At 49.8% G+C, this 23,666-nt stretch overlaps 10 protein-coding genes across 10 annotated transcripts; 7 read left to right on the top strand and 3 right to left on the bottom strand.

Moving 5' to 3' along the window:
* Positions 1-38: 38 nt before the first annotated feature.
* Positions 39-1,060, top strand: N7503_006595 (uncharacterized protein; the record flags this gene model as incomplete). The annotated part of the gene is made up of 2 exons (XM_057066142.1): positions 39-167; positions 218-1,060. 2 exons carry the CDS (start codon positions 39-41, stop codon positions 1,058-1,060), a joined length of 972 nt encoding a protein of 323 aa, XP_056919823.1.
* Positions 1,061-3,499: 2,439 nt separating this feature from the next.
* Positions 3,500-4,707, top strand: N7503_006594 (uncharacterized protein). The gene is made up of 2 exons (XM_057066141.1): positions 3,500-3,692; positions 3,746-4,707. The coding sequence occupies exons 1-2, from the start codon at positions 3,543-3,545 to the stop codon at positions 4,688-4,690; spliced, it is 1,095 nt and encodes a 364-aa protein (XP_056919822.1). The 5' UTR covers positions 3,500-3,542; the 3' UTR covers positions 4,691-4,707.
* A 158-nt stretch (positions 4,708-4,865) lies between these two features.
* On the top strand, positions 4,866-5,936 carry N7503_006593 (putative ubiquitin conjugating enzyme). Its single transcript, XM_057066140.1, has 3 exons — positions 4,866-5,218; positions 5,342-5,434; positions 5,543-5,936. Exons 1-3 carry the CDS (start codon positions 5,062-5,064, stop codon positions 5,794-5,796), a joined length of 504 nt encoding a protein of 167 aa, XP_056919821.1. The 5' UTR covers positions 4,866-5,061; the 3' UTR covers positions 5,797-5,936.
* A 1,224-nt stretch (positions 5,937-7,160) lies between these two features.
* N7503_006592 (uncharacterized protein) lies at positions 7,161-8,522 on the top strand (the record flags this gene model as incomplete). Its single annotated transcript, XM_057066139.1, has 1 exon — positions 7,161-8,522. The coding sequence occupies one exon, from the start codon at positions 7,161-7,163 to the stop codon at positions 8,520-8,522; it is 1,362 nt and encodes a 453-aa protein (XP_056919820.1).
* Positions 8,523-9,497: 975 nt separating this feature from the next.
* On the bottom strand, positions 9,498-12,487 carry N7503_006591 (putative kinesin family protein (KinA); the record flags this gene model as incomplete). The annotated part of the gene is made up of 5 exons (XM_057066138.1): positions 9,498-9,720; positions 9,772-12,197; positions 12,250-12,344; positions 12,399-12,424; positions 12,483-12,487. The coding sequence occupies 5 exons, from the start codon at positions 12,485-12,487 to the stop codon at positions 9,498-9,500; spliced, it is 2,775 nt and encodes a 924-aa protein (XP_056919819.1).
* Positions 12,488-13,161: 674 nt separating this feature from the next.
* Positions 13,162-13,928, bottom strand: ubc2 (E2 ubiquitin-conjugating protein RAD6; the record flags this gene model as incomplete). Its single annotated transcript, XM_057066137.1, has 4 exons — positions 13,162-13,285; positions 13,344-13,568; positions 13,620-13,684; positions 13,887-13,928. The coding sequence occupies 4 exons, from the start codon at positions 13,926-13,928 to the stop codon at positions 13,162-13,164; spliced, it is 456 nt and encodes a 151-aa protein (XP_056919818.1).
* A 386-nt stretch (positions 13,929-14,314) lies between these two features.
* On the top strand, positions 14,315-15,727 carry N7503_006589 (thiolase family protein; the record flags this gene model as incomplete). Its single annotated transcript, XM_057066136.1, has 3 exons — positions 14,315-14,467; positions 14,524-15,468; positions 15,527-15,727. 3 exons carry the CDS (start codon positions 14,315-14,317, stop codon positions 15,725-15,727), a joined length of 1,299 nt encoding a protein of 432 aa, XP_056919817.1.
* A 561-nt stretch (positions 15,728-16,288) lies between these two features.
* Positions 16,289-18,639, top strand: N7503_006588 (uncharacterized protein; the record flags this gene model as incomplete). The annotated part of the gene is made up of 6 exons (XM_057066135.1): positions 16,289-16,396; positions 16,448-17,276; positions 17,335-17,357; positions 17,409-17,595; positions 17,642-18,394; positions 18,443-18,639. The coding sequence occupies 6 exons, from the start codon at positions 16,289-16,291 to the stop codon at positions 18,637-18,639; spliced, it is 2,097 nt and encodes a 698-aa protein (XP_056919816.1).
* Positions 18,640-18,753: 114 nt separating this feature from the next.
* Positions 18,754-20,233, bottom strand: N7503_006587 (chitobiosyldiphosphodolichol beta-1,4 mannosyltransferase; the record flags this gene model as incomplete). The annotated part of the gene is made up of 3 exons (XM_057066134.1): positions 18,754-19,689; positions 19,743-19,939; positions 20,005-20,233. The coding sequence occupies 3 exons, from the start codon at positions 20,231-20,233 to the stop codon at positions 18,754-18,756; spliced, it is 1,362 nt and encodes a 453-aa protein (XP_056919815.1).
* Positions 20,234-20,518: 285 nt separating this feature from the next.
* On the top strand, positions 20,519-23,220 carry N7503_006586 (metal cation transporter MSC2; the record flags this gene model as incomplete). The annotated part of the gene is made up of 5 exons (XM_057066133.1): positions 20,519-20,883; positions 20,937-22,091; positions 22,139-22,357; positions 22,407-22,897; positions 23,048-23,220. 5 exons carry the CDS (start codon positions 20,519-20,521, stop codon positions 23,218-23,220), a joined length of 2,403 nt encoding a protein of 800 aa, XP_056919814.1.
* Positions 23,221-23,666: the final 446 nt, after the last annotated feature.

The raw sequence follows: 23,666 nt of genomic DNA, 5'->3' as shown, positions 1-23,666 counted from the left end.
GCTTTTCAGTTCTTCCATTCTCACTCTCTCCATCCATCATGCGTCTGTCGTGGTCCGTCCTCCTGGTCGGGGCAATCGCTTCGTCAATCCCGCTCGCCTCTTCACATGAAGTTCATCTGAGCTATCTTCCGGCCTCACAGCCCGTCCCCTCGGTGGAATCATACCTGGTAAGTTCGAAATCAGTAGCATACAGCACGCGATCTAACATGCGCCCCAGTCTGTGGAATGGTCCATGCAGGATGGCAAATTATTCGCCAATGGGGATTTAGTCTTTCCACCTAGCATGTCAATGCAGGTGCATGCTCCCCGCTACGAAAGTGCGCAGAAGACGCGCATCGACTCAGAAACTCTCTACTACTCTCTGGAGGTCCGACCCCTCTCCAGCCATGAAGTTGGCGCCCCGCACGGCATTGTGAGAGTCGATGTCGAATTTATGGATCGTGAGGGTCACTCCGTCACGCCGAACACGGTCGTGTTGGATTTGCTAGATCATCCAGATGGCAACCCTCGCATTACCAAGATTCGAATTGAACCGGGGAAGTCGCGGGAGAACCAGGGTGAGCACAAATGGCAGATGAAGTTCTGGCAGACCGAAATGGGCGCCCTCTTCAAGCACACCGAGACCAAGGCGACGAAGCCTTCCAGAATCGAAGCATCTGTCCAATCCGAACCAACCAAATCTGCGAAGTCTGATGTCGCCGACCCCAAACCCAGCAGCGTGGTGGAGTCGACTGTTGGATACATCTTTTCACCATATTTTGCGCCCTCGTCGTACTCTCATCGAACAAACCGTCACTCGCACGGCCATCACGATCACACCTTTATGCGCCTGGTGCGACCTGTGGTCCTCCCCGCATTGCTCGGCGCCGTGGCTGGCTTGCTCGCTTGCCTGCTTGGCTTCCTCGTTGGACATGTCATCATGTCCGTGTCCTACCGGTTGGGGCTACGCAAACATCCCCGCCATCACCGTCGCTCACGGACAACCCACGTTGAAGACGGAATTGTACCAGAAAAAGCTGGTCTGTTACCCGAGATCTATGTGACTGAGTCCGAGGTCTAGAGTTTCAAAAGTCGCATTTCAGGCGCAGGAGGTTTTTTGTCTTTTTCCATTTTCATGGCGTACATGCATAGCAGCATTTCTTCCTTTTGTTCATCTGTCCATAGACCATATATGTGTGATCCAGTGTACTTTACAGATATTAGACCTCCTATGAGGATCATGCCTACCCAAATTTTATTTCATTATGTGCTCAATTTTCCTCAGGCTCATATAGCATGAGCTGGGACTCACTTCAACAAGGCCGGCTGGCCCAATGGCAAGGCGCTTGACTACGAATCAAGAGATTGCAGGTTCGACCCCTGCGTCGGTCAATTTTTTCATTTGAAAGGCGAATCAAGAAATTCTTTTTTTTTTTCGCTTGGCGGGACCCACTACTTGAGGTCCATCTAAAATGTTCATGTAATAAGAGTGGGAAATCAATGGGACGCCTCACGGGTAATACTGGTAGATACTGAACACAACCCGTGTCTCATGCACTGTGGGACTTGGCAAATATAACTTCGGATTAAGTTTTCTCACCGTTGTACTGACAGCAATACCATGATCCACCTGATAGTTGTCACTGCATTGCAGGCTGCATAGGTGGAGTCGTTATACGAGATGAACCTCGGGAATATACTACTGCGGGGTAACAGAACACGCCAATGATCGATCTAAGTAATTGGCATGCAAATCATGCACATCCCCCATATTTGACTCTTTGATCGCCATGTACAAAGTAATACGAAAAACGTCCAAGCAAATGTTGCCGAAGGTTGAACGACAAAACGCTCGTTTGCATTGTCTCAAACGTTGGTGCCTATTACTACGAGGACGGCGCCCGAGGACTCCGAGACCCAAGGTTTGTCAAGGCAATTTAGGCCGAGCTTTCAAGGTTAATTTCAGTAGGGCTGAAGACGATGGAATTTTGCAATTTTAATATTTGGTGGGGCATATATGTTTCCAGGGTCTATTGATATAATAAATCAACTTTACCGTAAATTAATGTGGCCTATCATCAACTTTGAATATTACGATATACTGTATCCATAGAAAATAATACATCGTGGTGGATAGCCCACGATGTACGCAATCTGAGAAGATCGGGAAAATCTGCGGTTGGGTTCTATTATTTCAAGTAGCTCCAGGCTGCGACCGCTTTGATGAAATTCAGAGCTTAGGTGGAGCAAGTATCTGCTTACTTAGATCAACACTGTTATCAGTTTGTTTTCTGTTGGGATGCAGCTTGAATTTCACTTCACAGCGGAATGAAGTCCCAGAGAATCGTCTTGACGATTTCGCTTCGAGCTGGAAAAATCGAAGAAAATGATAGTGCGAGCATCTTCTTATACATCAGCAATCCATGGATGTCGCTTTCGTGAATCTATATCTTCAATGAGTCAATAGTACAGGACAAACAAGAGAAGAACAAGTAGGACGGGGGCCTCGGGAGCTACATCTACCCCCGACCTGGCTTTTTTCTGCTAATTGCCAACTATGGTGTCATGAAAGGGAACACTACGTATGTAACAACCTTGAAAGTCCAAATTATCTGATGGAGAAGCTTTTGCCCAGATCTTAAATTGAGCTGACTATCCTATTCACATCACAGAAGAAACGGAAAAACCTCGGAACATCCAGTTACGAATTTGATCGATCAGAAGCATCTCATGCCGAGCAATTGCCAATGTCCACGCAGACGCGAGCTCAATAACGGCTCCCATTTTGAGTTGTATTGAGCTTGCCATTTCAATCTGTAAATCGCAATGTACTTCGCAATCGATCAAATGATGCATTGAACAACACTGATCTTTGTTGTCTTCGCACTATTGGCAGACCCCTTGTCATGTGACCCTGGGCGACACATCAATTACGTGATGATGGCAATAAGCTGTTGCTGACTCATCGAGATAGATGAGCAGGAGAGGCATCGGATGTCCTCGCAAAGGTAGAAAGAGTTGGTCGGTTACCGCTCTCCATTCGGATGTACTCGCTTTGTTGACTCCACTTTAAGCCTCAAGAAGTGGTCCATAGCCCCGAAGCTATGCAAGTTTTCGCGATGGCGCCAACAATTGTGTCCCTGGATTGGCTGCACAGACCATTAGAGTGCCTTAGTGTACTGCAGAGAGGACCCTGACCCTCGGTTAGGACTGGCTGGGGCACGGTCGGGGTGGAACGCCGACTAAGGGGGATCTATATTTAAACTGAGCAGAGTTTTTCCAGTCATTGAGGTGCGAATATCTCTTTGGGTAAAAGGAATAGAATAAATCAGGAGGAGAAAGATAATTTAAATAATGATCTCAATGAAGGACTGCTAAAGTATAGGCACTCCGTAGTAATGGTGGAATGAAAGTGGAGCGTGGGTGTGAGATTAGGCCTCAGGGTCCCGCTTATCCTGTTTGTTGCCTGCAGCCTTGTTGACAACCGCTTACTTATTCCTGAGCTTTCCCACCAAAGAATCCTACTTTCTTACACCCTTCTCCTTCTGGTTTTTGCCTTCATCATGTCTGCAGTCACCGCGCATCTGATGCGCCGCAGTGTCGAGCTTGCCTCGGATCACCTGCCATCCAAGCCTGAAGATGAGCAGACTCCTGGTAGCCTGGTCGCTCTGTTCATCTTCTCAGCTCTGGTCTTTGCATTGATAGGAGGTGCAGTAAGTTTTCACCCGTTTTAAAAATAATGAAACCAAACTCACCCCGATGACAGATCGAATACACCTACGGTGGTGTGGTAGCAACTCTCGCGGCTGTCGAAGACTCCAACCCGGACATCTACGTTCGTATCGATAACGACAACGATGATCTCACAAAGCCATATGATCCCAACGACCCTGAGCCCGCTGCGTCCCCACCTCCCAAGCCCATCACGAGCAAGCTGCGCACCACCGTGAAGCATCTCCGTGCTCGTGCCGGTTTCTGGTCGCGTTTCCGCGGTTTCAGCATGTTCATGACTTGGACCATGGCCCGTGGATTCCTCTCGGCTATCATTCCCGTTCCATCCAGCTCGTTCATCGGCCAATTCTTCGTACAGTCCCTCGTCGGAATTCTATTGTCTGGTCTACAGATGACATGGGTGTGGATAGTCATCACAGAACCATCCCCCAAGCGCTTCTACCAGCGCATTCCCAGCTACCGTACCTGGATCAAGGTTGCCCCCGCTGCTCTTTTGGAGGATGCGCTGACCGCGGCCGCCTTCTTTCTACCGATGGCCGTTGCTCAATTCGCGGGTGCTTTCAACATCACCCCCGGAACAGACAACACTCTCGCTGATATGTGCCGCTGGCTCGCTGTGACTACGGTTCCTGCCATCCTGGCCTTCCTGGTTACTGTGCCCGCCCGCGTAATCTTTGTTCGTGTTGCAGCCTCCATGCTGCCCGAGGACCAGGAGACTATTGTTCCGTTTGACCGCTCTTTCGGGGGCAAGGTCCAGCCCGCAATTGTTGGAGGCAGTGGCAAGATTGGCTTGCTGGATGCCTGGAAGACATTTGACTGGGCTTCCCGGGTCCGCTTTGTTAAGGTGATTCTTAAGACCTTTGCCATGGAAATGGCCGTGGGTGTACTCGCCGCTCTTGTCCTGGGTGGCCAACTGTTTTACATGATGCCCAAGGGCACTCAGGGTAACGGATCCCCCGAGAAGCCCGTCATTGGGTAGATGGGTTTGAAACCTAGCTGAATTTGGATTGTTACCTATAAGAATATGTGGCACCACTGACTACTTCTAAGCTCTCGACTGTCTCACTCTCCTCGATTTCCTGAGTCTTACATTTGTCTTTTTGTTCGATTGCAAAGATTGATGTTACATTTGTTGAGCCCTAGCCTTTCCCAGTAACTGCGTAGTCATGACTCTCGAGTATTATAACGTAATTGGCCATTGGCTATGTACGGGGAGACGCCGGCTGACCCTGACCGCCTTTTTTATTCTCTGTTCTGCCGTCGCCCCTCACCTACTCTTAATCACCCCGCTGTCTACTCTCATCATTTAATTCATTCCTACTTTCTGCTTCATCATTTCGACCTCCCAAGATGGCGACCTCCCCCGCCGGCCGCATGCTGTCCCGTCAACTGCAGCAGATGCAGTCTGACAAGGACATTCCCGGGATCAGCTGTGGTCTGGTCGATAACAACATCTTCGAATGGGAGGTCATGCTGATGATCTCCGACGATGTAAAATTATATGGAGGTGCGCATGACCGTTTTTGGGGCAACTTGCCAGCTAATTTGGCTATGGCTGGGCCTTGACAACCTGCCTTGCCATCCAAGGTTTGGACCAAGGCAACAATTAGATGCTAACATCTACATCCAGGTGGTTTTTTTCGAGCTCGCCTTACCTTTCCAATGGAATATCCGCACATGCCCCCGAAGATGAAGTTTGAGTCGTCGCTCTTCCACCCAAACAGTAAATTGTCACATCCTGAGATGGGGACCTTGGGAACACCCTGTGACGGGGCATACCTGGTCCTCTATACGCATTCATCATTATTTTGCTGACTTGTTCGCTCTCCAGTCTACCCTAACGGCGAAGTCTGTATTTCCATTCTCCACCCTCCGGAGGAGGACAAGTACGGCTACGAATCTGCTGCCGAGCGCTGGTCGCCGGTCCAGACCCCCGAGACTATCCTACTTTCCGTGATTTCCATGCTGTCCAGCCCCAACGACGAGAGCCCTGCCAATGTGGAAGCCGCCCGGCTGTGGCGAGAGGATCCCGCTGAGTTCAAGAAGCGGGTACGTCGGTGCGTGCGCGATAGTCTGGAGGAGTAAACGGGAACGGCATTGTCTTCTATTTATCATGGTGCATCTGGATGGTCATTTTCTTCATTATCCCCGGGACTCATGATCGACCTTGGGCTCCAGTCCATTGTGCTCGGTGTGCTCTCTAATGCATGATAGAGCGAGCGAGATCTGGAGCCTTACACAGGTGGAATGATATTGCATTCGTTCGTGGCTGTCGGCACTTTTTACTTGCACCATTGGGTTATTGGAGTTGCGTGATCTACTGACTCGCATGCGGGTCTATTTTTGATTTGATAACTTTGCTACAATTTATGGTAATACAACATGGAGTCACACCCTGCAAATCTGGCTAAGGCAAATAAAAAGACTTCTTAGATTTCTTCCTAGTCAGAGGTGCATGATACTCCTTTGAAGAGTTATTTCAATGTTTGAAGGTCTTTGAATGGGGACCATAGTTCTAGAGTAGTTTAATCTCCACATTTGCAGGTGGTATTATATCCTACCAGGACGGCAAACCCCGAGCATTTTATTTGATCAAAAAATGAGCAGCTATTGGAAGGGCAAGTGATAGAGCGATGGCCGAACGAGAAATGACATCTGGTCTAATGTACAACACATCAGTGGTGTACTGTCGAGCCAAAGGTCACCGCACTGAGGATTGCTACTCAGGAAAGGAGCTGAGGCCGGATGTAGCTGAAAGATTTCTCAGTGAAATGCTTCTGGATAGACAGGTTTGTGTCCATCACATTAATGTTGAGCGTTTTGCTAAGAGTGTTCGAATTAAAAGGACGAGGCTGAGGCCTCAAAAAGAAAGCGATCCTGCGAGGACAATGCACCGCGAGATGCAAAGAGGCCAATGGTATTCATCACCCTGCTTCAGTCCAAAGCACTTTTTCCTTTTTCAACCAACCCATTCATTTCTGTTGGTAGCTCCACTGGGGCCGAGTTGTGGAGTGATGGGGGCGAAAAGTTCACCACCAATAATACCACTTGAGACTGTGGTGGAGCTCTGCATATACAGTCTTCCAAGGCTGTACGCGAGTTGGAACACTTGGTAACCACCATCTCCACTTTTCCCCCAAAACATTTCAAGCCCTTGTATTCTTGAAAATTGCTGTTGAAAGCGTCTCGTAGTCGCCTCGCAGAAGGCCTGGTATTGCGTGTTACAATGCGGCCCCCACATCCGCATGGATACACCCTGGCATGTGCAAAAGCATCACCAATGTGCATATGTGGGGTCGTTACGCTTACAGATGTCTGAAAAAGACCTTAGTATACCAACTGACAGTTTGAAGTTGCGACTGGCCTATAAATCGGTACGACCCCGTGCCAATCTTGGAGGTTTATTCCTCCATCTACCCACCTTCTTCGAGTGACAATTTGAAGTTACAATGTCTTGGTCCCAAGTGTCAGAAAATCGCTGGGAGCGTCCCTCAAATTCCATTGAGTCATTCTATACTCTTATAGGGGACGTTTCGGGCTCACTCTTCGAAGGCCGCCGCCAGTATATGATATTCTCCCGGCTCAATGTGGATTTGCAAATTCCAGATGCCGAGGTAGAAGACGCACTACGCTATGCGTGGAAGCAAGTTCGTCATGAGCAGCCGCAGATAGCTCAGACGGCGGGAGAGGGATTCAAGAAGGTCTACCAAGTCCCCGATGAAGATGCCCTTCAGCTATGGTTAGATCGGACATTTATCGTATCTGATACGGAAGATGGTGACGCCCTTGCGAATGACGCACCACCGATTCAGCAAGCTACTTTCTACTATGTGCGCAAAGCCTCGCAGCTTGTTATCCGAGCTCACCATAGTGTCATCGAAGGGGTAGGCATGACGCTTCTATGGCATACATATCTCACCGCTTTGATGAATCCGAATCTCAAAATGGAATTCGGAGAGGAAGCTATTCGCCTATCACCTTCGCTCGAAAAAGCCAAAGGCTATTCCGATGTTCTACCGGCAGATGCTGTGGCCAAGGGGTCACAGACAGCTACTGATGCGCTGCCTTTTTACCCGGGTATCGGCCCCGTAAGTAAAGTGGGCACTGTTCCGGTGGGGCCTACACAGATGCGCGAATACAGATTCTCGGAACGAACAACCCAGGCCATTATCCAGGCTTGTAAAAAGGGTGGGTTCACGGTGACCGCCGCAGTGCACGCTGCTTTCGCCTTGACTATCGCCAAACATGCCGATTCTACACTCATTACCGACAAATCTAAGTACCTTACGTTCTTTCAATTGAACCTTCGCCCCTACCTCCCGGAGCCATATAACTCCAGCGAATATGCCGTGGCGCTCTACTACACCACCTGGCCCTTAGTCCTTGAAATACCCCATGATTTCCAGCAACTTGTGCAAGTCATTGCTGACAAATACAAAAGCGTTTGCAAAGCTCTTGCGGAGAACATGGCTTTATCCAATTCGGTCCAGAGCACTATCCTTCAGTTCGCGATGAATCCAGAGTTTTTGACTCTACCCCCTGCTCGTGACGCCGTATTCAGCAGTGTTGGTATTGTCGAACGCTACCTAAAGCAGTCTTATGCTTCCGCCGACAATAATAGAAGGGTGATCGTTGAGGATTTCAAGATGGGTCTTGAAGTCGTTATGTCGCAGCCCTTGTGTACTTTCTATACATTCCGCAACCAGATGCGAATGATTTACAGCTTCAACGAATCCTACGATGACGAAGCCCTCGTTCAGGCGTACTTGAAAGATGTGGAGAATACTCTATTGGAGAAACTTCTGGCTTAAGAGAATCTGGGTTGTTTGGTGCGTTTACAACTGCACTTCTACCACTTTAATGAGGAACCCTGTCGAATACAATAAATCTGGTTCATAGACCATTGGGTATCACGCTTTTATCACGTTCACATTCCAGCATAGTCTACAGATTAGCATGAGCAAGTAGGTACCTGGGTATATACTCCATGATTTTACTCTGAATCTCCATATCGCCCCCCTCCCACCACCCCAATAGACAGACTAATGGGCTCAACTTGGACGAAGTTGTTTAGCCTTTATTTTGCAGTCTATAATGAGAAGACAAAAATTTCAAATTGTAATGTTGGAGTAAAATCAAGTCAAAAGTTGAAGGGAAAACCTAGATATTCTTTCTTTCGAATAATGCCATCAAAGCGACAAAATGCCAGCTCTTCTAACCTTGGTACGGATCCATTTGTTCTGTGTTCAGCAAGTGATTATCAGAGTCGAGCAGCTCGTCGTTAGATAATGAATCATGTCGCGTCACTTGTCCGCATGCAATTGCGTCCATCTCTCTTCCAGTCTGGTTCTGAAGGTAGAATCAGAAGCAATTTGATCAGCCTAGCGCAAAGTATAATCGGCAAATATGTGCAATACAAAGCGAGATCTTCTTGATCAGGTTCAAGGCAGAATTCTTTAAACTCGAGATTTGAGGAAACTTGATCAAATCTCTGGACTGTCATTGCATATACCTAGGTATCTCATCTCGCGATTCCCGAAATCGCATCCATCAAGCTTAGCCAATTCTATCTGGGTTGATGTACAAGGAAAATATCAAGAACGACCCTGTCCCCCATGCAGGGCACGATCTAATGTACTGGAACAAAGGAAATCAAAGAGACGGAAGCCAACGGAGCGAGTAGCCACAAAGAATAACAAACAAAGCAAGATGAACCAAATCGTAGAGGCGTAAATAGGCATTTATCCGAACAACCTTGGAAGGTCGGAGTCCACGATAAACAACCTTTAGGCTTGGGAAGCTTTACCGTTGAAGAACCAACTGCTTCTCTTGGTTTCTTGCGACATCTTCTCGGTATTCACAGTCTCCGAGCCCCCTGTTCCTCTCAGAGGCTTTGCGATCCTCCCAAAGCTGAAACTTCCATTGCTATCCATGACGGGGAGACCGCGGGTGGAACCCTGCTTGGCAGCCTCCAGGCGCTCCTTTACGGCAGTGAGTTGCGCTTCGAATCTAGCTAGAATTTAGTATAGGTTTAAAGGGAGATGCAGAGGGTATACATACCTATGATTCGCTTGGGTCAGTTTCTCCTGGCTCTCCTGGAGTAGACTCTCCAGACTGGCGATGCGCTCGTTCCGTGCAATCAGCTTCCTCTCCGCAATGGCCACTTCCTTCTTCAGGCTACTGTTCTGCTCCACGAGTTGGCGCTGAACGTGAGTCAACTGCTCCAGGTTGCGTTCCAAGAAGGCCATCTTCTTCTGTTGGGCCCGGTTGTTGGATGACCGAAGCACATTGTTGTACTGTTCGCGAGCGTCGTCCAAAGAGATTTCCAGCTCAACCACTCTCTCGCAGCGGTTCTGCAAGTCACGCATCAGAGACTTCTTCATGGCATCGAACTCTGCAATCTGCTGCTGCAGGGTCTTGCTGGCTGTGCCGTTGGTGGAGGTTCGTGACTGCGTATCAACCAGCGATTGTCGCATCGTGGTCAATTCCTCATCCTTCCGAATGATTTCAGTGCGGAGCTCCTCGACCGCCGCGGTCTCGGCTTCCTTCCGACTGATGAAGGACTTTTCCACGCGCTCCCGAATCTCTTCAATATCACTCTCGCCCAAGTTCCGGGTCAAAAGCTCTTCGTACTCCTGTTGAACCTCATTCAGTTTCTTCTCCAGCTCCGCCCGGCGGCTGTCCTGCAGCTCGCTGAAGTCGCCTCGGTCGTTCATCGTCAATTCGGCCTGTCGGATTAATCCTTGTGTCTCCAGAAGACTGGCCCGAAGCTCAAGAATATCATCGGGCGCGATCGTCTCTCCAACTGCGCTGATTTCGTGGAGCGCGTCAACGCGCTGGATCAGATCCTGCAATTTGCGCTCGTTGTCTGAAAACACCTCACCCCCCAGATCAAATCCAGCCATCATCTTTGCCATCTTCTCGGCCTTCTTCTTCTCCTTCTCATCAAGGGCAGCTGTGGTCTCCTTGGCTCGCATGCGGACGTCAAGCAGCTGCTGCTTGACGTCATCCAATTCACTTGTTAGCTCAGAATTGGCCTCCCGGAGACCATCCATGGTGATTGCCGCTTCCTTGCCTTCGTAAGAAACCTTCTCAAGTTGCATGCGTAGCTCATTAACTTCGGTGTTCAACCGATCGTTGTCCTTGCCCGAGCGCCCGGCGTTCTCTTTCATGGACTTCAGCTCCTCTCGAGCTTCCCGGAGACCACGTTCAACGTTCACAATATGGGTCTCCTTCTCGGCGATTTGATCCTGCAATTCATTCTCACGACGAAGGAACTCCTCCCGCTCGTCCTTTTCCAACACCAGGCTGGGAGTGCTTGAGCGGTCTCCAAACCGAGAGTCCGGACGTGGGGTCTCCGAACGGGCCGTCTCTTGCAATCGCGAAGGCGTAGCTGGTCGAGGGGCGCGCGCCTCTGCCCTGGTAGCACTGGCAACTTCGTTGCCGCGAGCAGGGGTCCATCGATCTTTAGGAACACTTTCACCCCCACGCCACACATTGACCTCAGTCTCCAGTGCAGAGATGTAGCTCTCAAATGTAGTCATCTGGCTCTGTGCCTTGCGTAGAAGTTGCTTCATTTCCGCCGGGCTCAGTTCCGCATTGACCTTGGCAGTGTTCTTGATGGCCTTGGCCCGTACACCGAATCGCAAGGTCGAAATAGTTTCCGCATCGTTGTAGCTACTGGGCGAACAATTGATGATCAGGGTAGTCCGCGAATTACCACCCAGCGATTCCTGCAGAATTCGAGTGAGTTTTGAGTCACGGTACGGAATGTGAGTTGATTTGCCGTCCGTCAGCGCATTAATGACCATGCCGAGTGCACTCAAGCTCTTGTTAATCTTCTTGGCCTCTTCCAACGTCTGTCCACTTGCTCCAGTTTTGCCGACCTTCTCACTACCGGCCAAATCAACCAAGAACAGCTGGCCACTCTTCGCGGATCCAGTTTCGATATTCTTTTGGCTGACAGTGATGACGAAAATAGAGTGTGAACGAGAAGACTCCTGGTTCATGTTGGTGGCTGCCACAGCGCGAGAGTTTCCACCGCGGCGCATAACTTCGTATACTTCCTGCACGCTCGACACGTAGACCTCCAACAGTCCCTTGACGTAGACTCCGCGGGACTTCTCTTCGTGCACGGGCAAGTTGTCGTTCTGGGGCACCAGCAGATCGCGAATGCGCTCCATATAAATTTCCATGTAGCTGACTCGCACAGTGTACTCGATGTTGCTCGGACTGGTCAGGATGCTGGCGAAGATTTGCTCAACAATACGCGGAATGATACCCTTGCCCTCTTCGTCATCAATGTCGGAACCCATCATTGTATACGACTTTCCGGCGCCCGTCTGACCATACGCCAAAACCGTTCCGTTGTATCCATTCAGAATATCGTCCACAGTGGGTCGAATCGAGAAGTCGAAGATATCGGCTTGCGGTGAGCCCATAGGGAACACACGATCGAAGGTGAAGGATCCCGTGCCCTCTCGCGACTAGACTTCGTTAGCATGCCTGCGTCACACTATCTCCTAGGTACGCGCTCACGTTGATAGCACATGATTCTTCGTTTTCGAAGTCAACGATCGGTGTACCACCAGAGCCCAATTCCACCTTATTCTGAGGACGGAAACGGGCGACCACTATACACATCGAGGGTTAGCTGTAGTTTCATCCGATGCTCGTGTTGTGCGTACCCTTGATGGTGTTCGACCCCGCGGACCTATTCATACAGTCAGTAAAGCCCTTGAAGCGCATACAGACCAAAAGGAAGCACCCACGCCATGTTTGCAGAGAACCTCCCGCGGAAACAAATAAACCCCCCTAAGAGGGGCAGACCAAGCTCGAGGGGTTTTGAGTTATGTCACGGGGTTTTTGGAGGGTTCAATGTCAGGGGTTCCTCCACTAGCGCGAAAAAGTGAAAAACGAAAAAATAGAAACGCAAAAGAAATGTAACACGCAGAGAATCCAGCACACCAGGCGGATTCGGGGGGTGTAAAGAGAGAAGATGTGTGGGTGTGGATTTGTTGACAGTCGCCGGTTGGCGTTCTTGGCCGACCGCCCCAGACGGAGCACGGTGGATGAAAAGTATACTGCATAACATGCAAAACACGACTGAACTACACCAAAGCCTCAGTTAGATTTCAATATTGTATTAGTCAAACTATTGTCGCTTATTGTTCTACAGTCACAACGGCATGATGGAATGGAAAATGCTAATGCAATAGAAGCTATGGAAAGACGAGTGACCGATGCACCAGGGAAATAAGTAAAAAATGAGAAGATTTGAACCGGGACAAGATGAGAAGAAAAAAAGAGAAACAAGAACCAGGCGCCTAAACCCCATGCTTTGCATAAACAGCCCCATTGAAGGGGGCAATTCAATTTCATCCCGGACTTGTCTCCTGACGTCGGGACAAACTTTAAGCATAATACCAGCCGGGAAGAGTCAAGAATGGCTTAATCCTCCCAGCTTTTCTCCACGGTCTCTCGGACACGTTTGATGTATTCTTTGCGGTTGTCCTTGTAAAGGTTCGAGGCTTCGACGTTGGCCGGAGAAGAGGTGTTGGGGTCATTGAGCAAACTAAAAGACCAGAATTAGACAGTAATTCGACACAAAGCAAGTCAGTGCGGGGCCTTACCTCTGGATGCTAGTCAAAATGGCCGCCACATCGTATGTTGGACTCCAGCGGTTCTGGAGAATATCCAGACAGAGTTCGCCCGTGCCATATACATTCGGGTGAAACATTTGACTTATAAACTTGACACCAGGTGGCTTGTTTGGGTACTGTTCCTCGAAATTCATCACCAGACGGAAAGTACCATCCTCAAAGGGCGTGTCCGCGGGGCCAATAATGACAGCATTCCTAACAACTCATCAGTCGATTGAATTCAGGGTCGTCTAAGCTTATTCGTACCAGGTCATGACGTTGTCGGCTACTGGTGAGGCAGAGACGCCAGCGGGGGGGTCGGTTTGCATGCGCTGAGCGATTGAGTTAGTGGGGCAAACAAGGTTGTCATGAGGACCATGAGAGGTGAGGGGCAATATTATCAAGAGAAGCACATTATGCTGACTGCAAGTTGCATATAAAGTCCACAAATGCCAAGGTTGTTTGAGTTGAGCTTGATTCTCGATTCAATCTCCAATTGACATCACCCCAACGGCCCAGTGAAGGTGAACGTACCTTAAAGTCACGCATAAGGCGACGGCGAGCAGAGGTCGACATGATAAAGGTGTAAATTTGCTTGATGTAAAAGCTGCACAGAAGCCGACGGTGTTGTAAAGGATAGAAGGAGCTACAGCGTTGAAGGACTATGAGTTTCTTTGCGAGAGCACGAGGAGGGGAACGATTCGGAGTTACTATCTATGTGGGGAAACTGCCCGTATCTGGCAATGTGTGTTTATCCGACATCTTCACTTATGTCATATCATGTGATCTATAACAGCCTCGGTCCAGGCGGCTAAAGGCGGTTGCGGGAACGGGTGCATTCCGTGTGCTTGGCCCAAGGGCTATGAATTAGTAACTTCTTCTTTCTTGCCTTTGCCATCGAACAGACTCATCTTTCCTCTTAAACATAGCTATACCTCAGCAAATCCAAACACAAAACAATCATGATCATCGCTACTGGGCTGTCCGTTCGCCTCTCCAAGCGGGCTGTCGTCCCCGCATTTCGGGGACAGAGGCAGTTCAGCTCCGCACGCTCGATGCTGAAAGAGATTCAGGATGCCTACATTATCAGTGCTTCTCGAACCCCGACAGGCAAGGTCTGTGGGTCAAAAACCAATTCCTAGATGCCGCTAGCTGACTATATCTTCATTAGTTCAATGGTTCATTCGCATCCGTCTCGGCTCCTGAATTAGGTGCTGTCGCCATTAAGTCTGCTCTCAGCAAGTCCAAAATTCCCGTGGAGAAGATCAGCGATGTATACATGGGAAATGTTCTGCAAGGATCAGTTGGTCAGGCCCCCGCTCGGCAGGCATCCATCTTTGCCGGCCTGCCTTCCACTGTTGAGGCCGTGACAATTAACAAAGTGTGCTCATCCGGCCTGAAGTCAGTGGCCATTGCCGCTCAGAACATTCAACTGGGTCTGGCAGAGGCACAAGTGGCTGGTGGCATGGAAAACATGACCCGAGTGCCGTATTACATGCCCCGCTCTAGTCAACTACCGCCCTTCGGCGAAATCAAGCTGGAGGATGGCCTGATCAAGGATGGCTTGTGGGACGTGTATAACCAATTCCACATGGGTATCTGCGCGGAGCAGACCGCCAAGAAGTACGAGATTTCGCGAGAAGATCAAGACCAGTATGCAATTCGCTCGTACGAGCGGGCCCAGCAGGCCTGGAAGGAGAATCGATTTGCGGATGAGATTGCCACCGTCACGGTCAAGAGCAAGAAGGGCGAGATTGTTATTGAGCGGGATGAGGGCTACGAGAATTTGCGCGTGGATAAACTGACCAGCCTGAAGCCTGCTTTCTTGCGGGATGGAACTGGCACCGTCACTGCAGGCAATGCGTCTACTATGAACGATGGCGCATCTGCCTTGGTGTTGGTCAACAAGGACTTGGCCCGGGAGTTCGGGACTGGGGGACGGGTCCTGGCTCGCATTGTCTCTACTGCCGATGCTGCTATTGACCCGGTCGACTTCCCCGTGGCTCCAGCAAAGGCTGTTCCGGTCGCACTTGAGCGTGCTGGTATCACTAAGGATCAGGTGGCCGTGTGGGAGTTTAATGAAGCTTTTGCCGCGGTCATCAAGGCCAATGAGAAGGTAAGTTTATATTCGCTATGGGATCGATGAGAATATAGCTAATCTCTTATTCACTCAGATTCTCGGTCTGGAGGATGCTAATGTCAATATGCTGGGTGGTGCTATCTCCTTGGGTCATGCTCTTGGCAGCTCTGGATCTCGTATCCTGGTAACTCTTCTCCACCAGCTCCAACCTGGTGAATATGGTGTGGCTGCCATCTGCAACGGCGGTGGTGCGGCTTCTGCTATGGTTGTGCAGAGACTGGATCGCGTGGAGTAAATGTGATCCATGAACGTTCTAATGATACCCACACACCACCTGTTGACATTCAACTTGTTCAATCTTGAAAGGTTCTGTAAATATTTCTAATGTTATTTTGCATTATCACGTATCGAGTTCCTTAAAGTATTGAATCTAGCTTCCATGTGATAAAGTTACCGAGTGAAGGTAGGCAAGCATGCAGTTATATATATGTACTATTTGTGCATTCCAAATTCACTAGTACAGTACTTTAGGATGTACTCATTGGGCCGCGGTCGCGATTTTCCAGTTGGCTCGGAAATTTCGATTTAAATGTTCAGAAAATGTCTATAACTATATCTAGCCAAGTGTTCCTTCCAAGTTTCCCTTGATTTTTTGGACGCAAACATAATGAAAATTAAATTGGATTCATGCAGCGTGGAATGGCGCTAACCCGATCGGGTAGCTATAGCATTCGCGTCAAGTGAACGATCGTTTCTTTTCACTCCTCGTTGAGAATATGAGCTGCTCAGACCAGATGAACCTAACGCGACATTGAATCTTCAACCTTTGGAAGCATAAATCCCCAACCCATCCACAATGTCTAGCTCGGTGGAGCTGTCTCTCTTTCCATCCTGTTTTGGGGCCCTTGACTGGTCCCCAGACGGAGAACTTGCCGTGGCCGCGGGTGATCAAGTTCAGATATTGGTGAGTTCAACCCAAACATGCTGGAAAACAGCACAGCTAACGTTCAAACAGACATGGAGACCTGCGAACCACAAATCAGAACAAGGAGACCACAATGGCTGGCAAATTACCCGCATTCCAAAGGTCAATGTCTTCACGGTTGCTGAGTGGGGCATGATTTACCCGCAAAACCGAGATAACTTCTCCATCGCCGTGGAACAGTCACCTAGTTCCGTGATAGGACTTTCATGGTCACCACCAGGCCTAGCTCGGTACCGAAGGAGTGTCTTGGCCATCTGGACCTCCAACCTGATTCTTTCCCTCTGGGAACCGGTTGGAATTAATGGCCAGTGGACTCGGGTCTGCATAGTGAACCACGCACTTCAGCCGAATCCAGGATCTCAAGATATCGGTGGTCTTGACCTTCGCAGGGCAAGCATCCGCTCTTTCCATTGGTGCTCGCCACTGCAAGTTTCCGCCGACGGGCCTGAATCAGCAACAGCACCCGAGTCTCGCTGGGGTGTCCAGATGCTGGCCATCGCAAATGATGCTAATGAGGTGGCTCTACTTCGGGTACACCGGCCAAGTGGATTGCAAGCTTCATCAGATGCATACATAATAACCAAGTTGACTGCCTGCCCCTTGAATGGAGTTGACAAGCAGTTTCCAATGGCTAGCTCTGGATCACTCTTGCAAAGTGCGCTTCGATCCAAAGCGCGGATCACCTCAGTCATGTGTGGTCCGTGGCTTAACTTACCCACATTGGACAATGGTCCTGTGCACTCCGCAAGGACACTGGTTGCAGTCGTTTATGGAACAGAGCTCCGGATTCTACAGGCCACTGTTGCGCTAGGGGGAGTCCGACCACGAAGTGGAAGTTACACCACGATACGAAGCAATGGTGGAGATCAAACCTCACCCTTTCATCACATCTGAAAGCTGGGCTCATAGAATGACAGGTCCCCTCGAATGGTTACATACGGTATGTAAAGGAGATCCACATTAAAACTATTGCTGCTGACTACGAGTACAGAGCCAGTCCGAAATGATTGTTCTCGCAGTGGGAATGATTGGTGGTGTTCTCGCACTTTCCTTTCCTCGGTCCGTGTGTGATGGCAGTGAGACAGATATTGCTGGGATCAAGACTCAAGAATGGCCTTGCTCATCCTTGCCTACTCCAGAGGGCGAATCATTTCCTCGGAATCTGGAGCACGTTTCAAGTAGGTGACCTGGCCTTATCGTCTGAATTTCAACTAACTTTTCCAGGCTTATTGACCACTCTAGCCGAACAACATAACACATGTACTCTTCAAATGGGCACATTGGGTGGCTTAGGGACTATCATTACCATGAATCAATCCAGTGCTCTTGGACCGTGGCAAGTTCCACTCTGGATGAAAGTGGTCGAAGAATTCCGAGAAGACTACGATCTGGATCGTGATCTGGGAGGATACACCGCAGCCCGTGTTTGGGGTTTATCAACGTACCGCGGTCTAACTGCGGCTCTCTTCACAAGACATCCGACAGATATGGTTGAATACCGCGTTGCCTCTAACGAGAGAGCAACCATCATATTCACGAATGAAAATACACTGGAGGCCCCGGATTTCAGCACCTTGTTCGCACCACATACGGTGGATAGCGAACCGCAATTCGCTCGCGATCAACGAGAAAAGGCCATTTCGTCGGTACTTGCCAGCGGTGAACAGGATATGGGATCAAATGAAGAGGATGAAAAGCTCGTCTACGCTGCAGCGTGCTGCGCTATAGTGGATGGACACAATGACTCCATTCGCGCCCAAGCTCGAAAGTCCTTAGAGCGATTGGCAAATAGCACAGGGGCGGATCTGAGCGACGAAATTTCCAAATGTAGCCTTGAATCCTCAACCATCTTGGCCAAGTCAATTGATCAGCAAACAATGCCCGGCGGTCATTTGTTCGAATATTGTGAGATCTGCGAAACAGGCCTTGCGTGGGATTCTGTGAACGAAGCGCAATGTGCAAATGGGCATCTCTTGGGTAAGTTCCCACCCCGAATAGAGTTGATTCATGCTAATAAATGTCTAGTACGCTGTGGACTGAGCTTCATGGCAATACAGGAGCCTGGTATATCCAAGTATTGCCCAATTTGCCGAACGGAGTATTTCGACGAGGATCTTCTTGCCCGCGTGCGCAAAGGTCATGTTGGCCCAAAGTTCATGCGGCTTTTTGAATCGTTTGATACGTGCATCTTCTGCGACATGAAGTTTCAGGCTAGTGTTTAGCGTCAGCAGTCTCTACGTAATCATAGTCGAACATGAATGGTGATCCAGGCACTCATTGGTGGAGAGACTGGTGTTTTAGCAGATTTTTCATTGATGGATTGCATGTCGCTTCTGCTAGTTCAAACCAAGCAGCTTGCCTGCGATGGGATTCCATTCTTCATCCCATCGCCGAGTGCTCTCTTTTTGCGCACCCACGCGAAGGGCTTCGAGCTTTTTGTCATCACCGAACAGCTTGGCCAATTGTTCGGCCAGCTCATCCGCGCTGCCAAAGCCCATGCCATTCACACCCTCTGTCACCAGCTCCGGCCATGCTTCGAAGCGGTTCCAGCCCACGACCGGAAGGCCAGCACCGAACATGTCAACTACCTTCATCGGTAAATCTACTCCGCTACTGCTGGTGTGCAGGCTCACCCCTAGCGATGCAGAGGCCAAGAGCTTGGCATAGTCTGCCACGCTCAGCCACGCAGTACGAATCGTGACCTTTTCAAGCTTACCCGCCGCTTCTAGGGTCGCAATTTTCCGCATGTACATTTCCTTTTGTGGCCCCTTACCGGTAATGATTGCAAGGATATCGGGAAGGTCGGTGTTTGAGGTGGCGAGCTTCGAGTATTGTAGCAGTGCTTCAATGAGGACTGAAAAATCCTCATCGGGTGTCCAGGAGGTCGAGCTGACAAGAACACGTATCCTGATGGATTTAGAGCATATCTCCCTTGTTTCCGGCAGACGTGCAAGGAATTTGATGCGCTCGTCGGGATCTTGAATTGGGCTGAAGTGACTCGCAGGGCGATCGTGTAATGGCAAGATGGGAGCCTGCAGCTGGAAATCTTGTTTGAGAACCGAGCGCATTGCGTCGGTAACGCAGAAGTGAGCGAATGCCGATTTGCAAAATATCTTTTCATACCAAAGAGATACTTTCACCAGCGGGTGGTTTGGACCGAGCTTCAAAGCTAGAATGGAATACCCAAAATTATGCCAATCAATGATAAGTCGCGTTTGTCGTAGGAAGCAAGACAAAGAAGCGACAGCGAGTGTAGGGATCGAGGGCGGGTTCTGACGAGCCACTGTTAGTTTCTTTCCAAGGTTGTTTTGTGTACATATCCTACCTGCACCAGCAACCACCGCGATGGTGGGGCAGTATATGCCAGACAACGCCACAGGCATACGACCTGGAATAACACTTTCAACGGCCCATAAAGCGCGAAAAGGAGTTTATTGCTTGTTTGAAGGATCGTTGGATGGGGGCGAATAGGCACAATGGTGACGTTTGGGTGGGAGATCAAATCGGGATGAGGATCGGACTCTGCATGGATTAGCAGTTGAGCTGACAGCTTCTTTTTTCTCTCTCTTTTCTTCTTCTTTGCGAACCTGTGTAGCCAATAATCACCACCTGACCACCATTTCTAGCAATACTTAGGGCATGGTATTGCATGCGTGGACTGCGACCAATGTCTCCTAGCACGAGGATCTGTACACTTGTCTTTGGGCGTGTACCCTTAGTGGAAGGCCGGGGATCATACTGCGATGGGAGCAGTAGCATCAACACCGTTACCAGACTGGATACGCAGAAGGCAACATTGATGAAAGTGTCCATCATGATGCAGGTGTCCCACTCAATAAGTGATGTTAACTGAACTTGAGTTGCGATAAGGGATATCACGTGTCCCCAAGGTCGCGAGATGTTAAGAACCAATTTAATACGTGGTCCTCCACTCGGAGCTTTAGTTCGACTCCTCAATCCCCACTCTTGCAGCTACGACGCGCAATGCTGGCTCAAAGTGCTTGCCTCCCGATTTGAGCTTCGAAACCCCGGATTTTGGCGAGCGGCATCACCCCTCTTCTACTCGCCGCAATCTCCTACCCACCGAATTTTACAATGTCGATGGGGCCGTCATCAGATGCGGACCACGCTCCTTTACCCGTATCCAATGGTCACACACATAGCCATAGCCGCAGTCGCGGCCACACTCGCTCCCGATATGCACAACCACCCTCGCTCGGGGTCAATGTGAACGGATCGCAAGCCCCCGAGATTACAAACGCTGTGAATGGAAGCCATTCTCATGACCACACCTCTCATTCGTTGCCTCACCACTCACACTCTCATTCTCATTCGGTGTCCCACGACCACCATGGTCACCATTCACATGGCCATAACCACAGCGTCGCGTCGATCCATGATTTGTCGCATTCACACCATCTCAACTCGGGGCCAGAGGCGCACCCGGAAAGTGGCGCTGAAAACCTGTGAGTCGCTGAGATCGTATCAGACATAGATGTGAATTGACTTCTTGGTGTAGACACGAAATCCTCGCCGGTTCCCTGATTGCCTTGCCCTGGGTCGCACTCTCCTGGTACCCCCATACATGCGCAGAGGCGTGCCAGGCGCCAAGCGCTACAGGGAAGAACCCTCCTTTCGGAGGGATTGGACACGCTGCGCAGACGGCAGGAGTTTTGACCGCATTCACGCTCCTAGCATTTGGATGTGGCCAACTCCTGCGTAAACGCCAAGCGGGAAGTTCCATTGCCTCGACAAAGTTCCCCACGCCCAATACAAAGACTGCCCAAGCTGCCTTTATGCAAACCTGCTCGATCGGACTTCCAATTTACGCCTCTTTAAAATTAGGCGGATTTCTGGTTGCCTTTTCGTTGCTTCTTTCAACGGCGTCCGGGGTCCCGAACTTGGTGCAAGCTGATCTACGTGGCTCGAGTTCGGAGAAATATAGTCAAAAGATTTTGACCATTGCTCTGCTGGCCAGTGTGATGGTATTGAGCTTTTTCGGCCTGAATCAGTCGTGGGACTCTTCCCCCTTCATGGGGTATCTAGCGCTTTTAACTTCCGTCTTTGTCATTTCACCACCTCTCCCCTCTCTTCGTCATCAAGGGCCTGTTCCAGAGCCTGGTCTGGTTGCGGAATCGATCTCGAAGGCCAAGTCGGCAGGCAGCCGGTCGGCCGTCGTGGTCACGACCGATGCGCCTTTGGCTCTGGTTTCAGGAGGCTTTCTTCTTGCTCTGGGAATGATCGTTTCCCGGGGGCTGCCCTTTCAATCATCAGAGCTACTGTATATTTTAGTCCCCGCTGGACTCTTAGCAATCTCCTTGATGGCTTCATTTCCAACGGGGTTTCGCTCTCCCGATAAGCGTGGACTGGCCGTTTGTACTGGAGCTGCCGCCATTCTTTGCTCCCCCCATATCCGGGATGAAATTCTGCCTGTCTACGCTGCGCGTTGTATCTTGGCCGTTGTCTCATTCTTTGCTTCAAGAATGGACGATAGCCACCTGCGCTTGGATGCCCATTCACATAACCACACACACAATCACGCGGCCAGTCATGCCCACGTTCCCGAGTCTACTACGCGGATCACCAAATGGGTCATCCGTCGGAGCGAACCATATCCCTTGCTTTACAGCATTGTGAAAGAGAAGGATTCCCGCAGTATTTTCTACTTTATGTGGTAAGTTTGCCAATCTGCACTGCGACCCATAATACTAACGTTTGAAGTTTGAATTTCACATTCATGCTGGTCCAGCTATCATATGGCTTTTTGACGGGATCCCTTGGGCTTCTCAGTGATAGTATCCACATGTTTTTTGACTGTCTTGCCCTTGTTGTTGGTCTTTGTGCGGCGGTCATGAGTAAATGGCCACCCAATGCTCGCTTCCCATATGGCTATGGAAAGGTCGATACATTGTCCGGTTTCGCTAACGGGATTTTCCTAATGTAAGTTCTACTGTGCATTGAGCCTACGATAGATTCTAACAACTACCAGGATTATCAGTGTGGAGATCATTTACGAGGCGGTGGAGCGTTTGTCCTCGGGCAGTGAAATGCACCGCATTGGGGAATTATTGGCGGTAAGCTTTGCTGGCTTGCTGGTCAATTTGGTCGGAATCTTCAGCTTTGAACATGGCCATCACCACCATGGTCATGATCATGGGCACGATCACTCCCATGGCAATGAGAACATGCACGGCATTTTCCTGCACATTCTTGCCGATACGCTTGGTTCTGTCGCTGTGGTTATTTCCACCATTCTTGTACATTACTCAGGCTGGGCCGGGTATGATCCTCTAGCCTCGTGTTTTATTGCCATCTTAATCTTTGCTTCGGCTGTCCCGCTGGTCATCAGCACAGCCAAAACTTTGCTTCTGGCCTTGCCAGCCGATACGGAATACAATATTCGTGAAACCCTAGCCGGGGTCAGCACCTTGCGGGGAGTTGTCGGATATACTGTGCCAAAGTTTTGGCTTGATGATACGGGTTCGTCTGATCACGGACACTCACACGACCACACCGACCATAGCTGCAGTCATGACCACCATGACCACGACCACGGGCACTCACACGACCACAACCATGATCATGATCATGACCATGACCATGACCATGACCATACCCATGAGCACAAAGCTCAGAATGTTTTTGGTGTCATTCACGTCATTGCCTCTCGTGGCTCGGACCTTGAAGATGTCCGACAGAGAACTGTGGATTATCTCAAAGATAAGAATGTGGATATCGTGGTTCAGGTGGAGCGAGATGGGGAAGGTCGTTGTTGGTGCGGCGGAGGGAACAAGGGCCTTTAAAGTCAACTCATGTGACGAGGCAAGTCAATGCCGAGCATTCGGCATTGATCATCCTTACAAGGACAGCATGTTGTACAGACCGTTGAGATTCATATCACTTAAGCAATACCCAATCGAGAAAACTATAAATATTGATCATTAAACCTGCATTCACCCCTTGCGGTTAGCCCGTCGGAGAAGAGCGCCAAAGTTCAATCAGAGCCTCGATCGTCACGTATCAAATATAACTCTGGAACGACCAGAACGCGGGCCATTCTCACGTCGCCGATTCGTCGATAAGCGGTCTCCAAGTGGGTCTCATGCGAGAACGAATGCGAGAACGATTTGCTGGTACAATCCACCAATCACATCATCTATACGGCCCATTGATATTAATATCTCCACCTCTGCGGGACCGGTAAGTTCCTTGGCTAGGACCTCCACGCTGACGAGATAAATAGAAAACA

Source organism: Penicillium pulvis, assembly GCF_028828015.1.
Source record: "Penicillium pulvis strain IBT 33274 chromosome Unknown contig_5_segment0_segment0, whole genome shotgun sequence".
NCBI classification, from domain to species: domain Eukaryota; kingdom Fungi; phylum Ascomycota; class Eurotiomycetes; order Eurotiales; family Aspergillaceae; genus Penicillium; species Penicillium pulvis.
Note: the sequence above shows the minus strand (reverse complement) of the source record. Positions and strands in the feature narration are given on the sequence as shown.